The sequence below is a fragment of the Erythrolamprus reginae genome, chromosome 1 (assembly GCF_031021105.1).
Source record: "Erythrolamprus reginae isolate rEryReg1 chromosome 1, rEryReg1.hap1, whole genome shotgun sequence".
NCBI classification, from domain to species: domain Eukaryota; kingdom Metazoa; phylum Chordata; class Lepidosauria; order Squamata; family Dipsadidae; genus Erythrolamprus; species Erythrolamprus reginae.
The window spans coordinates 106,431,343-106,446,984 of record NC_091950.1 but is presented as its reverse complement, the minus strand read 5'-3'; the positions used below and the strand labels follow the sequence as shown (position 1 = coordinate 106,446,984).

The 15,642-nt window shown below is 36.7% G+C and overlaps 1 protein-coding gene across 1 annotated transcript in view; it reads left to right on the top strand.

Annotated features, from left to right (window-relative positions):
• Window positions 1-15,642, top strand: part of PPFIA1 (PTPRF interacting protein alpha 1) — a 70,953-nt gene that overhangs the window by 52,806 nt on the left and 2,505 nt on the right. Inside the window, 8 exon segments of the mRNA XM_070761516.1 lie at window positions 1,608-1,670; window positions 2,328-2,354; window positions 3,992-4,167; window positions 4,250-4,347; window positions 8,496-8,671; window positions 9,354-9,422; window positions 12,013-12,178; window positions 15,260-15,330. Of these exon segments, the coding sequence (XP_070617617.1) occupies window positions 1,608-1,670; window positions 2,328-2,354; window positions 3,992-4,167; window positions 4,250-4,347; window positions 8,496-8,671; window positions 9,354-9,422; window positions 12,013-12,178; window positions 15,260-15,318 (834 nt within the window). The 3' untranslated portion in view covers window positions 15,319-15,330.

Below are 15,642 nucleotides of genomic sequence, written 5' to 3'. Positions count from 1 at the left end.
TACAATGAAGAAGGATGAGATACACAGGACAGAAACAAGTGAGAGGTTTTAACAGGCTTCCTCAGGAAATTAAAACTCCCTTTCCTGCTCATGCAAGACACGTGGATTAGCTAAAATCACCTAGATGCCAAATACGTTATATTTATACAGTAGTCCCTCGCTATACCACGCTTCACCTACTGCGGCTTCACTTCATCGCGGGTTTCTGAGGAAGTCGATCGGCAGATTTAAACAGCCCGCCGAACTCGATCGGCAGGTTTTTTTTTTAAAAAAATAAAAATCTAAAATTGTAAATACTGTATTTAAATACTGAATCTAAAATAAATACTGTGTGGGAAGGGTTTATAAACACTTAAAACAATGAAAACTTACCAAACAATTACAATATAAATACTTAAATAAGTACTATCAGTCGATAAATTCCCCATCGCGGATTTCACCTATCGCGGCCAGGTATGGAACGTAACACCAGCGATAGGTGAGGGACTACTGTATATGGGTACTTTGATAAAGCAAATAGTACTACAGTTCTATTCCAGTATTCTAGTAAGCAAGGGCCACTATTGATAAATTTCAATTAGATACATTTCATATTGCATTTAGTCTAGTATATTTTGTCCGGTACATTTTAATTTCATTTTATTTGTAATGATCATATCATTAGCATCAGCAAATTCAATGGGAATTAAATGAAAACTGTAATGTAGATATGCATCCAGATCTGAATTGGAATTTATTTTGGTTTATATGCATCTCCCTTCCAGCAATTAAGGGCTAGCATAGCTTTTCCTAATCATATTCTTCCAAAACTGTTGAACTACAATTTCCTCATTTACCAGCTAACATTGCTAATAGTTAAACTAACTGGATAGTTTGCGAACAGTAATTTAAAAACAGTTGGATGACAGTATTTAAGATGACTGTTCTTATGAAAATAACTATGAATAAATACTGATTTGAAAGAAAATTGGCAATCATTTAAAGAATATTTGGATCTTAAAAGCCAACTTCTCAATTCCCTGGGGTGATTAATGTAAAATGACAAATAATGGCTTACTGGTACATAATTAACTTGAACTTGCATGTTATAACTTACTTTCTGATTTTGTAATACTATATGTTCTGTTTATGTTCTACTGCCAGTAGTAAAATGTGGTTTGTACTTGTTCTTAAATCCAGGATTACAAATCACAATTTTATTGTTAGAATATAATGATAAACTAGAAAATGTGGGATGAATGTGCACAAAAAGACCTGCTAAAGTACTGTATCTTATTTTTCCGGATGTGAAAATAAATGTTTGTGGCAAATAATTTAAAAGCAACTGAAGCACACTCCAAAAATACTCTGTCAAAATCATGTCTGGAAATCTAATGTAGCAATTGTATTTATTACAATTATACAATTTATATTTTGTATGTAATAGAGATAAATGTATTACCTGTGGGGCTTGCTTTTCACCATGAGCTTATAAATAGTCTTGAAACTTGCTTTTGCCCATGCCTGCTCCTTAAACACACCTGTTGCTTATATATTCTGCAACCTTTCCTCTTTGTTACTGCTTCCCTTTCATTGGATGTGATTGGTTCACTATGGGGTCATTTTAGACTACAGGAAATGTCTGGGTAACGCATGAAGAAATGGAAAATCTTACATCTACACCACAAACGGTTAGTTGTGGAAGTGCTCCTACTTCTTGATTGCTTAAATCATGTACATCTGGAAAAATAGAAATATTAATATAACTAGATTCTTAATTATGATTGATTTTAATGACTAACCCACTTATTAGCCATGCTATTTTTCCACCAAGATCATTGTGTAGGTGAGGGGAGAATAGAACATTTGCTTGTGTATACCTTTATTTCAAAGAAGATCAATTCATTAATTTTGTATGCGATGCCACTGCTTAAATTTTTTCTTAAGTTTTTACATAGAGGCTACTTCTTGTGTGGAAAAATAAAGCAGTATGTGGTTTTTCAATTTTCCTGAAGGTATTAAGAGAGATGCATATATGCACAATTTTGGATGCATGGTTCTTTTATCTTTAAATAGCATGTTGCTTTTTTCACTGTTGAAATATGACCACAATCCAGGAGAATAATTTTACACTCAAAAATATTTACTGTTTGGGAACAGATAAGTACAATTAGTAAAACATGCAGCAATAAAATTTCTATTGAGAATAATTTTATATGGATTTAAATGGTTATTTAATTCCTTGGCCTCCTGGATTGTGATCATTACCTTGTGTTTACTTAAATTACTAAACTTATAAATACTAACATCTGTATGTCCTTTTACTTTTTCTAATTACCTAACGTCAGGAAGATGAGGAAGGAAGCTGGGCTCAGGTTGGAGACTTTTCTTTTACATGTTTAAATCTAATTTTCAGTGCTTATTTATATATTTAACAGAAGCACATCAATCAGTTTTTCTTCAGAATACTTATTTAAATATTCACATTCAGAATATTTTTTGAAATATTAAGAGACTTTAGAAATTAAAATACAGGAAATAGTATAAGGGCAGACCAGATGGATCATGAGGTCTTTTTCTGCCGTCAATCTTCTATGTTTCTATGTTTCTAAATTGACATTTAGTTATTTACTAAATTTGTTTTGTTGTCTCCCTCTCTGCAAGGTGACTCTGGTTGGCCGTCCTGTTTTAAAAACAATAAATTTAAATGTTTAAATATATATGTAAATTTCAATGGCTTTATTGTTTAACTTTGTAAGTCACCCAGACTTGCCTCACAGCGAGATGAGACATTCTACCTCCTGGTGTTTAACTGACAGGTGTCTTTTTAAAAATCTGCAAAAATTATACAATTGAATTGAATTGTAAGCTGCCCAGAGTCATTGATTAAGATGGGTGGTTATAGAAATTGAATAAATACATCAATATGCATTCTTAGGACTGGGAATTGATATTATAGAAATAGTTAGAACTTCCAGAATCAGAAGATGAGAGGCTTCTTTTAATAATAGCTTCTACTTATTTTTTAATACATGAAATGGGAAAAGCTAATGTATATTACTAGATAGGAATGGATGCATCTTAGAGAATTATTCCTGTTTGATATGATCTCAGAGGATATGCATGAAGATTACATACACTGCTCAAAAATAAATAAATAAAGGGAACACTTAAATAACACAATATAACTCCAAGTAAATCAAACTTCTGTGAAATCAAACTATCCACTTAGGAAGCAACACTGATTGACAATCAATTTCACATGCTGTTGTGCACATTCAACTTTGTACAGAACAAAGTATTCAATGTGTTATTTGAGTATTCCCTTTATTTTATTTTATTTTGAGTAGTATATATTCATCTCCCATCAGGGGTGAAATCCAGCAGGTTCTGACAGGTTCTACAAAACCAGTAGCAGAAATTTTGAGTAGTTCAGAGAACCGGCAAATACTAATTCTGGCCTGGCCCCAGAATGGGGTGGGAATGGAGATTTTACAGTATCCTTCCCCTGCCACACCCACCAAGCCATGCTCACCAAGCCACACCATGCCCACCAAACCATGCCCAAAGAACCGGTGTTAAAAAAAATGGATTTCACAACTGTCTCTCATTTATGCTTCACCTGTTTTTTAGTGATCACCAGATAATAAATGTAGTGTGAAGTAAGATAGATTTAAATTTTAAGGTGTGCATTTTGCCACAAATGAAACCTCTTATGTTGACTTTTAGTAAATTCAGCAGAACTCTTTTGCAAATATTTTCGATCTGTTGAAGCTTCCAGGAGAACAGAGGAGAAGCAATCTTTTTCAATTTTCCCCTCCAATCCCGTGTATCATCTAAAAACATGCTTTGGAGATTGCTTCCTTGACTACCAGTATGCTAGGAGCTATATTCTGTCAGAAAAACAAGACTCTGCTTAGAGCAGTTCCTATTATAGTAGAGAAAAATCAGTCCCTGATTTATATATAAAAGCTTCTTATTTCAAATAATCCTTTGCTATATTTTTTTGTAGACATTAGCCTATGGTGATATGAACCACGAATGGATTGGCAATGAATGGCTTCCTAGTTTGGGGCTTCCTCAGTATCGCAGTTATTTTATGGAATGCCTTGTTGATGCTAGAATGCTGGACCATTTAACTAAAAAAGATCTTCGTGGTCAACTTAAAATGGTAGACAGTTTTCACAGGTAAATATATTTAAAATAGAAATTCACAATAAACATTTCAATTGCAGTGCTTAATTTCTCTTTTTTAAAAACACTTTTAAAGAAATAGCTTCCAGTGTGGCATTATGTGTCTCCGAAGATTAAATTATGACCGGAAGGAACTTGAAAGAAGAAGAGAAGGAAGCCTGGATGAAATTAAAGGTAGACTTTTGCTTCTCTGGCTTTGATACTGTTAATAATTTATTAAATGTTCAAACTTTAGAGCCAAACCAGTTTAGCATAGCAGTTAAGGTGCTAAATTCTAATCTTCTTTTAGGCATAGAAACTGGTTGAGTAACCTTGGTTTAGTCCTTGTTTTAGTGCCCAACTAATTTTGCAGGATGGTTGTTTTGGGGGGTAGCACTATGTATAGAATGCCAACTTGAGTCATTAAAAAAGGATAGAAATAAATGTGATAAATATAATAAATAATAGTTATCTTAATTCAATTGTTTTCCATTGCCTAAAACATTACAATGTTGTAAATATTCTCAAATATGCTTCCTAGATTTTATTATGCAGAATTAACATAAGATGCCTAACTTCTTATTGATCTTACATTCAATTTTTAAAACCAACAATAGCATTACTGTATATAATTTCTTTCTTCTTAAGATGTTTATGTTAAGCAGATTGAGAAACAGTAAATTATAAAGTAATTCCACCAGTTGTCAGAAAGCTTTTTATGGAGCAATCGGGGCAGCTCAAGTGTAGAGCCAGAAAGGGGATTAATATGTCCATGGAGTTCCTATCTTTTAAATATCCTTTCCTTCCCTTATTCTTTATTTAGTGGCTTCTTTCATATAGTCTACAAACCTAGGATTTTATGTCTGCAAATAATAATAACTCACACATTATGCTAATCTCAAACAAGATGTAGCATAATTGATTACCGTATATACTCGAGTATAAGCCGACCCGAGTATAAGCCAAGGCACCAATTTTTGCCACAAAAACTGGGAAAACGTATTGACCCGAGTATAAGCCGAGGTTAGAAAATGCAGTGGCTACTGGTAACTTATAAAAATGGAAAACAATAAAATTACATTAATTGAGACATGTTTTAGAATATTTATTTTAAAGAAAACCAGTAAACTAGCTCTGTAAATTTAAAAGAGGGTAAACAAATTAACAATATTAACAATAAATTAAAAAGTAAAAAAAGTAGCTCGATCAGGAAGCTAAAACCTAAGAGTTAAAATCCTTCAAAACTGGATTCCTTCTCATCATTAATTGGATTTACATTATTGTTCTGTTTTTATATATGCTGTGAGCCACCCTGAGTCCTTGGAGAGGGATTGCATACAAATCCAATTAATTAAATAAATAAACAAACAAACAAACAAACAAACAAATAAGTGTATCCAAAGAAGAGCTTCAGCATTAGCTGCTGTGAGGTTATCAGCATAGAAAACCAAATAGATAGATAGATAGGTAGATAGATAGAAATAGATAGATAGATAGATAGATAGATATAGATAGAAAGATAGATAGACAGACAGACAGACAGAAAAATAGATAGATAGATAGATAGATAGAAATAGATACAGATAGATAGATAGATAGATAGATAGAAAGAAAAATAGTTAGATAGAAAAATAGATAGATAGAAATAGATACAGATAGATGATAGATGATAGATAGATAGATAGATAGATATAGATAGAAAGATAGACAGACAGACAGATAGAAAAATAGATAGATAGATAGATAGATAGATAGATAGATAGAAAGAAAGAAATAGATACAGATAGATAGATAGATAGACAGATAGAAAAATAGATAGATAGAAAAATAGATAGATAGAAAGATAGACAGATAGAAAAAGAATTCCTGTCTAGCTCTGCCTCATAACACATAGATCCTATCCAAGCAAGGACAGCAACTACCACAAAATACCATTTTTTAAACAGTTTAAATTCTTTCAAAGGAGGGGGAGGAGAATCTGACAGCAGGGGGCCTTTTTAATCCGACTCACCATTGCAAATGGCTGCCTTCTTTGCTTGAGCTAGGGAGAGGAACTACGGCGTGCGAGAGGGGACAAAAGCTGGTGCCTCCTCGCTCTGGCTCAAGCAATGGCGCCCTCGTGTGGTGACTTTGTCAATGACCCGAGTATAAGCCGAGGCTGTGTTTTTCAGCCCATTTTTGGGGCTAAAAAACTCGGCTTATACTCGAGTATATACGGTAATCATGATCTAATATTTATAAAATGACCATAAGCTGAACCCTTGCCCTACAAAAACTGTATTAGCAGTACTGTAGTGCAGTTAATAAAATTTGGAAGAGGAGTTGGTCCAACTTACCTTCCCTACCAGTTTCCATTGCGATGGAAGCACATGCTCCTGTCACAATGTGCAAAACACCCAGAAATGACCCCTTGCTCAAGCGCAGATGAGGTTTTTTGTAAGCTATGGTGACTGGAGAATCAGTTCGGGAGCTAGTCATTGCTGCCAGTTTGGCAAGCATTGGTAAATTTCCACTACTGGTTCTAAAGAACTGGTCCGAACCAGCAACAATCCACCATTGACTTAGAGAAAGTATCAGTTGTAACATCTTTTGTCGTCTACTGTAAGTAGACTTATAGACCACAAGTAAGTAGACTTATAGACTACAAGTAAGTCTATAAGAAATACTAGTAAAACATTAAAGTAACTATAATGTACTAACACCAACACATTTAAGTGAATTCATTCATTAAGTAATTTCTCACTCCTATTTGAACTACAAATTATGGTTAACATGAAAATATTCTGTCAAATAAATTGTACACCTTATAAGCACAAAATCCAAATATGTAAAACTATTTTTTCTGAACATTGATATTTAATACCATGTTTTCCCCAAAATAAGACTCCATCTTATATTTTAGACTCCCAAAATATGTCCTCGGCTTTATTATTTGGGTGGGGTGGGGTGTTATTATTTTTGGAGTTCAGGAGGGGAGCCAGACTACAAGACATGTATCTTACCTGAGTCTGGCAGCTCTGTGTGAGAAGTTAATTACTCGCCCTTTCTGTACTGCAAAGTGTTTTTCTCAATGCGCAGACTGACTGAGAGACACAATAGAGCTGCCAGACTGAGGTAAGATGCATGTCTTGGTGTGGGGCATGGGATGAGGGGGCAGGGCTCTCCTGCCTCCCGCTGCACCAGCTTCAGAGCCTCAATCCCTGCCTCGCCACCTCCTCGCAGGCAGAAGTGCATTTCAAAACACTGCCTGAGGTATAGTCCAAAGGAACCAAGCCAGTCCTGCAGGGTATGCGTGCACCCGCCTCTCACTTTCTTTCTTTCCCAATCATGAGACACTCTTTCTGTGTCAGGCACTCTTTTGGCCAGGAGAGAGAGAGAGAGACAGCAAGCGAGAGGTGGGTGCACACAAGCACAAGACATGCACACCTTGCAGGTCTGGCTTGGCTCCTATGGGCTCTGCCTCCGGCGGCGTTTGAAATGTGCTTCTGCCTGCGAGGAGGGAGAACCGAGGCAGGGATCAAGGCTCTGGAGCCGGAACGGTGGGAGGAGGGATGGGGAACCCTACCTCCCACCCCCCCGCCCCACAGCGATTTGGAGAGATGCGAAAGTGCCCTTTCACCTGCCCGCATCACTGGCTCAATGGGTGACGGCAGTCTCTTTATTGGGGCCTCCTACTGCCTCATCTCTTTCTCTCCGCCGATCGTCGTGCAGCTGGGCATGAATTAATACCAAATATTTCTTCCCACTGCTGCTGCTACTGCCATAGCCTTTCGGAGGAAAGGATAGGGGGCTTGTAACAAATGGGAGCCACTGGGCAAGGGAGCGGCCGCCTCTGTTGTCCCCGAGTGGGTGGGGCATGTCCCCCCTTTCCCCGGAAAGTAGTTGGGGGAGGCTTATTTTGGAGAGGAGGTCTTATTTCAGTTCATGACCTGAAAAGCCGTATTAGGCTTAATATCAGGATATATCCTATTTCCTGGGAAACACGTAGAACAATAATCCATCTATCCATTCAGCCATTCTCTCCCCCACCCATGTAAATATTGGGCTTTTTTCCAGATTATTGGTAAAACCTATTAAGATTTTTCCACTGGAAGAAAGAGAAGAACTAGTTTTGCCACACCTTCCCTCTATAACTCCATGTGCTTCTGCAGACATGCTTTGAGGAACTTTTCAGGAAAGTTTCTGCAACAATACCAGAAGAGAAAATCATTGAAGGCAGCTGGAGATTCCACTGAATCTTGTATCATTGAATAGTATAGAAATCTGAACTCCTTTAATTAATCTTTGGCAAATACACATGATCGATTATTTAATGATTCATATATTTATTTTTCCTTATATAGATGTCCTTGTTTGGAGCAATGACAGGATGATTCACTGGGTGGTATCAATTGGCCTTAAAGAATATGCAAATAACCTTATAGAAAGTGGAGTTCACGGTGCACTTCTGGCCTTAGATGAAACTTTTGATCACAATGCATTAGCTCTTTCTTTACAAATACCCACTCAGAATACACAGGTAATTATAATAATATCACTTGATAAGTTTTTATTGATAGGGCAGGTTTGGAACTTTATAAGACTTAATGGTGAAGCAAATGAGAATTTTTTTTAATTAACTTTTTTTTGATTAAGTATTTAACTTTTCACTAAAACTTTTACTAAAATCTGACATGCCTGAACTTTACTTTTGTTACTGTGTTTTATCTGAAAGCTGTGACAGTCAGAAATCAAAGCAAATATACTTATTTTTAATAGATAGTTTTAAATCATACATTTTAAATATATAAATAGTTGTAAATCATAGAGCTGCAAGCAGATATTTTGGTTGTCATGATCAATACCTGCCCAATGCAGAAATCCCAACTAAATAATTAGATGGCTGGCTAGCTTCTATCCAGTGAAGGGACGCTTACTAACTTTTGACCAATTGGTTGCACTTATCAACGGTAATTGTTAGGTATTTTTACAGTCTGCAATTTAAACCCATTATTCTGAGATTGGCATTCTGAAAAGAGAGAAAACAAATCTTGACTTTTTATATGACATTCTTTGAAGTATTTGAAGAATGATATAAATCCAGGAAAAACTTATTTTGTTGGGACATTATTTAAATTATATAAATTTTGTAAATCTAAATTCTCAAAGTATAGCTCAAAATTTTGACACATTTTTAAGTTTTGTAATTATTTTTATTTTAGGCTCGTGCTGTCTTGGATAGAGAATTTAATAATCTTCTTGTTATGGGTACAGACAGAAAGTTTGAAGACGTAAGTTTAATTTTATGAGTCTACAGTATATATTTATATGGGCAGCCAAAATAATCTCCATCAAATCTTCTTTACAGAAAGATTTTGAAGTATGTGACACTCTATGCAATGCAGAAAGACATACTACTTGTAATTTATTTATTTATTTATTCATTCATTCATTCATTCATTTATTTATTTATTAGATTTGTATGCCGCCCCTCTCCGTAGACTAAGGTTTTCATATAACTAATGGTCCATCTTTCTGCTATTATAGTGCCCAGAATTAATAGTACTTACTAATGCAGGAAAAGTGACTCATTGTGATCAAAGATAGTTTAGATAAGTTGTTTCCTTAATTTTAAAGAAGGTTTTATAAATATCCTTTTTCGCTACATGTTCAGTATCATTTGTATCTTCAAGACTTTTCATTGTTCCGTTCTTTCTATAAATGCATTCAAATTTTCATTCATTACCTATAATCAAACAGATTCCAATTCTGAACAGATTTTTTGAGAGAAGAAAAGAAGCAGCAGTAGTTCCTCAAGATTTCAGCCTGTATATCTCATGCTGTTTTGACTAAACACCAATTGATCAAAATCTGGGGTCATAGTTTGGATTCAACCATAAAATTGTATTAGTCCTATAATAATTTACTGTGTTTCACAGAAAATAAGTCTCTGTCTTATATTTTTATGAACCCTGCAATAAGCGCTTGGCCTTATTGCCATGTACTCAAAAGCTCGATTGGGTTTATCACTCAACAGCCTGATTGGGCTTATTATCAGGGAATCATATTTGGGGGAAAACTGGGTAAGAAAATGAAATGGGGGGAAAAAGTCACAGAAGTGGTATAAAATAGAAATGGATATGAACATCCAAGTAAAATTCTTCTTCAAACTTAATCTGTGACAATCCTGGTAGCAAAATTTGGACTTAATCCCTGGATAGTTCAGTGGATTTCAAGCTGGCTGAAGCATAGACATCAGAGAGTTATTGTTAATGGCGAGTATTCTGAGCAGAGACAGGTTACAAGCGGTGTGCCACAAGGGTCTGTTCTGGGTCCTATTCTTTTTAATATGTTTGTGAGTGACATAGGGGAAGGTTTGGTAGGGAAGGTTTGCCTATTTGCCGATGACTCTAAAGTGTGCAATAGGGTTGATATTCCTGGAGGGGTCTGTAATATGGTAAATGATTTAGCGTTACTAGATAAATGGTCAAAGCAATGGAAACTGCAGTTTAATGTTTCCAAATGTAAAATAATGCACTTGGGGAAAAGGAATCCTAAATCTGAGTATTGCATTGGCAGTTCTGTGTTAGCAAAAACTTCAGAAGAGAAGGATTTAGGGGTAGTGATTTCTGACAGTCTCAAAATGGGTGAGCAGTGTGGTCGGGCGGTAGGAAAGGCAAGTAGGATGCTTGGCTGCATAGCTAGAGGTATAACAAGCAGGAAGAGGGAGATTGTGATCCCCTTATATAGAGCGCTGGTGAGACCACATTTGGAGTACTGTGTTCAGTTCTGGAGACCTCACCTACAAAAAGATATTGACAAAATTGAACGGGTCCAAAGACGGGCTACAAGAATGGTGGAAGGTCTGAAGTATAAAACGTATCAGGAAAGACTTAATGAACTCAATCTGTATAGTCTGGAAGACAGAAGGAAAAGGGGGGACATGATCGAAACATTTAAATATGTTAGAGGGTTAAATAGGGTTCAGGAGGGAAGTGTTTTTAACAGGAAAGTGAACACAAGAACAAGGGGACACAATCTGAAGTTAGTTGGGGGAAAGATCAAAGGCAACATGAGAAAGTATTATTTTACTGAAAGAGTAGTAGATCCTTGGAACAAACTTCCAGCAGACGTGGTTGGTAAATCCACAGTAACCGAATTTAAACATGCCTGGGATAAACATATATCCATTGTAAGATAAAATACAGGAAATAGTAAAAGGGCAGACTAGATGGACCATGGGGTCTTTTTCTGCCGTCAGTCTTCTATGTTTCTATGTTTCTAATTTACTTTGTATTTTTTTTTACCACCCTAATGTTAACATCTTCCTTAGTTGAGCTATTTTCCATGGTTGAGGAATCTGAGTAGAAATCTCAAATAATTGTAGTAACCAGTTTTGCAGATACAGTCAATCACAACTTCAACATCATATTGTCGATCCCATAATTTTTAAAAGAAGGAAATGCAGAATATTTCATTATCTCTTCTATGAGAACGTAATTGCTGGTATACCACCAATAGAGATCAAGTTTGGTAGCAAAAAAACCCAGAAAACTGATTTACCATACGATCTGGTAATTTTATTTTTGGTTACATTTATGAGACTAGATAAGAAAAAATGATTTACTTTTAAGTACTAAGATACTGTATATGGTAATAAATAATTATCTTTATAAAAAGAAAGAGGAATATTAGAATATTATTAGGATTTGGGGGGGGGGGGGGATCTGACCGTAAATTCTTGTAAAAAAGCCAGTGAAATGTAAGTGTAATACATGTCATAATCATGGCATGTATTACAAGTACAGATATTTTATAGTGTCTTGTTCATTTTCTAGTATAGTTTTTTTCATCCTGCTTGTTAACTTGTTAATTTTACAGGATGATGATAAAAGCTTTAGACGTGCACCTTCATGGAGAAAGAAGTTCAGACCAAAGGACATAAGGGGTTTAGCTGCTGGATCAGCAGAGACCCTCCCTGCAAATTTTAGAGTTACCACTTCAATGTCTTCACCTTCTATGCAACCAAAGAAGATGCAGATTGATGGTAAAATATTAATTATTTAAGCATGGTGTCTATTTCTGAATTAATTTGTGTAAGTGAATTGAAAAACATTCGTTTTGTGTAGAAAACTCACTCTGCATGACTTACTGGATTGCTTTAATTCCTCAGTGAATGATTGTGGTATTTATATTTTGTGCTCACATTAGTATTAATTACTGGCTCTCCATATATTCTGTCTAATGAATATTCAATCATTTAAAAATCCCTTTTACAAAAAAAAAGTTTTAAAAATGGAAATGTTTATCAGCTTACTGCTATATTAAGATAATTTCAATGTATTTTTTTCAGGGAAATGCTAAAAATATAATTTGGTATTTATTTTTTGAAAGTATTTATAGTCCGTCATTATTCAAAATAACTTGTGTCATTTATTAAAGAGCAAGATAATATGATACAGGCAGTCCTTGACTTCCGACCACAGTTGGCACTGGAATTTTTATAGCTAAGTGATGTGGTTGTCAAGATAATCATCACATGACCAGATCCACTTTTACAACCATTTTATCATTAAGTAAATCACTGTTGTCATTAAGCAAATCACAGGGTTGTTAAGTGATTTCAGGCTTTGCCAATTGATTTTTGAAGCTGGCTGGGAAGTTTGCAAATCACAATTATGTGATCCAAATATGCTGCAACTGTTATAAATGTGATCTGATTGTTAAGCACCAAATTGTGATCACATGACTGGGAAGGTGGTGCGATAGTCATAATTTTATGGATGGGTTGAAACACACTTTTTCCAAGTCCATCATAACTTTAAACTATAATTGAACCTTCCTAAATGGGGGATTAATGTACAAAGAAGTAATTAAAAAATATTACTGCTGTGGATACTATATCTTCGATAAGAGAATAAAAGGCAATGTTATATGACACTGAAAGGTAGATATTAGTGTTCAGAGATAGAGTTGTTCATCTGAGAGCCATGGCAAAGAAGAGCTTCCTAGCACAATACTTCACATCCTTGAGATGCCAATGATCCTCTTAATTTGGATAGGTACATAGTCCTTTAGGTATCAGTCTAAATTATGAAGGGCCTTAATCAACATTACAGCAATCTTGAAATCCAACCAGCAAAATAAAAGTAAGACCAGTATTATATGGCCTCTTCTGGATAACAGCCTTGTTGCACTCTAATTTCAGCTTCTGAATTATATGCAAGAACAGGCCAACAGAGAGCAAATTGTAATACAGTGAACCCTCGATCATCGCGAGGGTTCCGTTCCAGGACCCCACGCGATGATCGATTTTTAGCGAAGTAGCGGTGCGGAAGTAGAAACACCATCTGCGCGTGCGCAGATGGTGTTTTTGCTTCCACTGCCGCCCGCCCTTCGCCCGCCCACCCCGTTGCTCGCCTGGGGTGCGCGCGCGTTTGGGGACTCCCTAGATCCGCTCCCCAGCTGGGGAGCGGATCTAGGGAGTCCCCAAACGCGCGCGCTTTCCCCAGCAACGCGCGCGGGGTGGGGACTCCCTAGATCCGCTCCCCAGCTGGGGAGCGGATCTAGGGAGTCCCCACCGCGCGCGCGTTGCTGGGGAAAGCGCGCGCGTTTGGGGACTCCCTAGATCCGCTCCCCAGCTGGGGAGCGGATCTAGGGAGTCCCCACCGCGCGCGCGTTGCTGGGGAAAGCGCGCGCGTTTGGGGACTCCCTAGATCCGCTCCCCAGCTGGGGAGCGGATCTAGGGAGTCCCCACCCCGCGCGCGTTGCTGGGGAAAGCGCGCGCGTTTGGGGACTCCCTATATCCGCTCCCCAGCTGGGGAGCGGATCTAGGGAGTCCCCAAACGCGCGCGCTTTCCCCAGCTGGGGAGCGGAGCTGGGATGTCCCCAAGCGCGTGCCGCCCGCCCGCCCACGCCGTTGCTCGCGCCGCCGCTGGGGTCTTACGGGGGCAAGAGGGGGAAGACCCAGGGAAGCCTCTGCCCGGCGGGGAAACTCCACCATCTATGCATGCGTGGAAGGGCACGCATGCGCAGATGGTGGAGTTTACTTCCTGGTTGAAAACTCGCGAAATAGCCCTTTCGCGATACTTGAACACGCGAAACTCGAGGGTTCACTGTAATGCAAATAGGAGAAAAATATGGGCCTCATGTTCCTAGCATTCAGCACCATGTTAAAATGGTATTTTAAAATTCGGAACTATAGTTTTCTTCTTAGCGATCGCCCTAGTTTAGTCATTTTATTTTACTTGCTTTTTTATTCCAATCTTGATAATTTGCAGTTGTTTTAATTTCCCCCAACTACCTGAGGTGACTCAGCCCCAAATAAAAAAGTTTTACATTTCAGTCATTCATTAATTTATAAAGAGTGAAAATTTCAAAATATATTTAATTATTTTCTGTAGATCCTGATGTCCAGTTCATCAGGGCAAAGCATTAAAAAATGTATACGCACACATTGATGCTGTTTTCAAATTCAAATTTTCTAATACTAAAGAAATCAAAGAATTCTGAAGACAAAATCTGTATGAAATAAAAATTAATAGTAAATGATTAAAAACCTGTAACGCGTATCTTATTTAATGTGTTGTTAACATCCTAGAGACGGTTTTTGCCAGCAGTGATTAGATGTCTCTTGGTTGATGAGGGGTTACAAAATGTCCCTAGTAATTTGGACTTTTAACTATCCCCTACTTTTCTCTACGTGGATCAGAATTGTAAGCTTTATTTTTTTACATATAAAAATATTTTATATATAAAAAAATAAATACTATACTGACTTGTACTAGAACTACAAGATCAACCTGGAGATTTTCAGGATCATACTCAAAATGTGTTCTGCCTTTTAGCTTTAGCTCTTTACACTGTGATGAGAAACCAAGTTATTTTAGTTTGCTCAGATGAATGGGGTGGGTGTATTGCTCAGTCAGTAAAACCCATAATCATGCATTCAGTATGTTCAGAACTTACCTGCTTTTTGGGAAGTGATTTCAAATATATACTGAACCTTGAAAAAGCAAAAACATAACCAGGAATGCTTCATTCTGTGCAGTTAACCTTTTGTAACCTTCTTGTGTAATACTAACTGCATGCTATATTCTGCATGTCTTCTTGATTGTTGTTGAAATAGGCAATGTGTCAGCAACACAAAGATTGGATTCTGCTACAATACGAACTTATTCATGTTAAAGACTTTCATTGGTAAGTAAAAGTGACACACTGATGAACAATATGCATTTATTTTATTCAAAATTTTACTCCAATGACTGTGACATATTGAAGATTGGAGCAGCTGAAATTCATTGTGTAATATTCCGAGTTACGAATTTATAAATCAGTTTGCAAATTACATGAACCAGTAATCCTGAAATAGAATCGTAAAATTGCAAAGGACCTTGGCAGTCCATCTCACAATAATGGCTGTCCAATCTTTTCTTGAAAAGTTAAAAAAGCTCGAGACTCATGACTAAGGAGGCACGCCATTCCATAGCTTAATAGCTCTCACAATCAGGA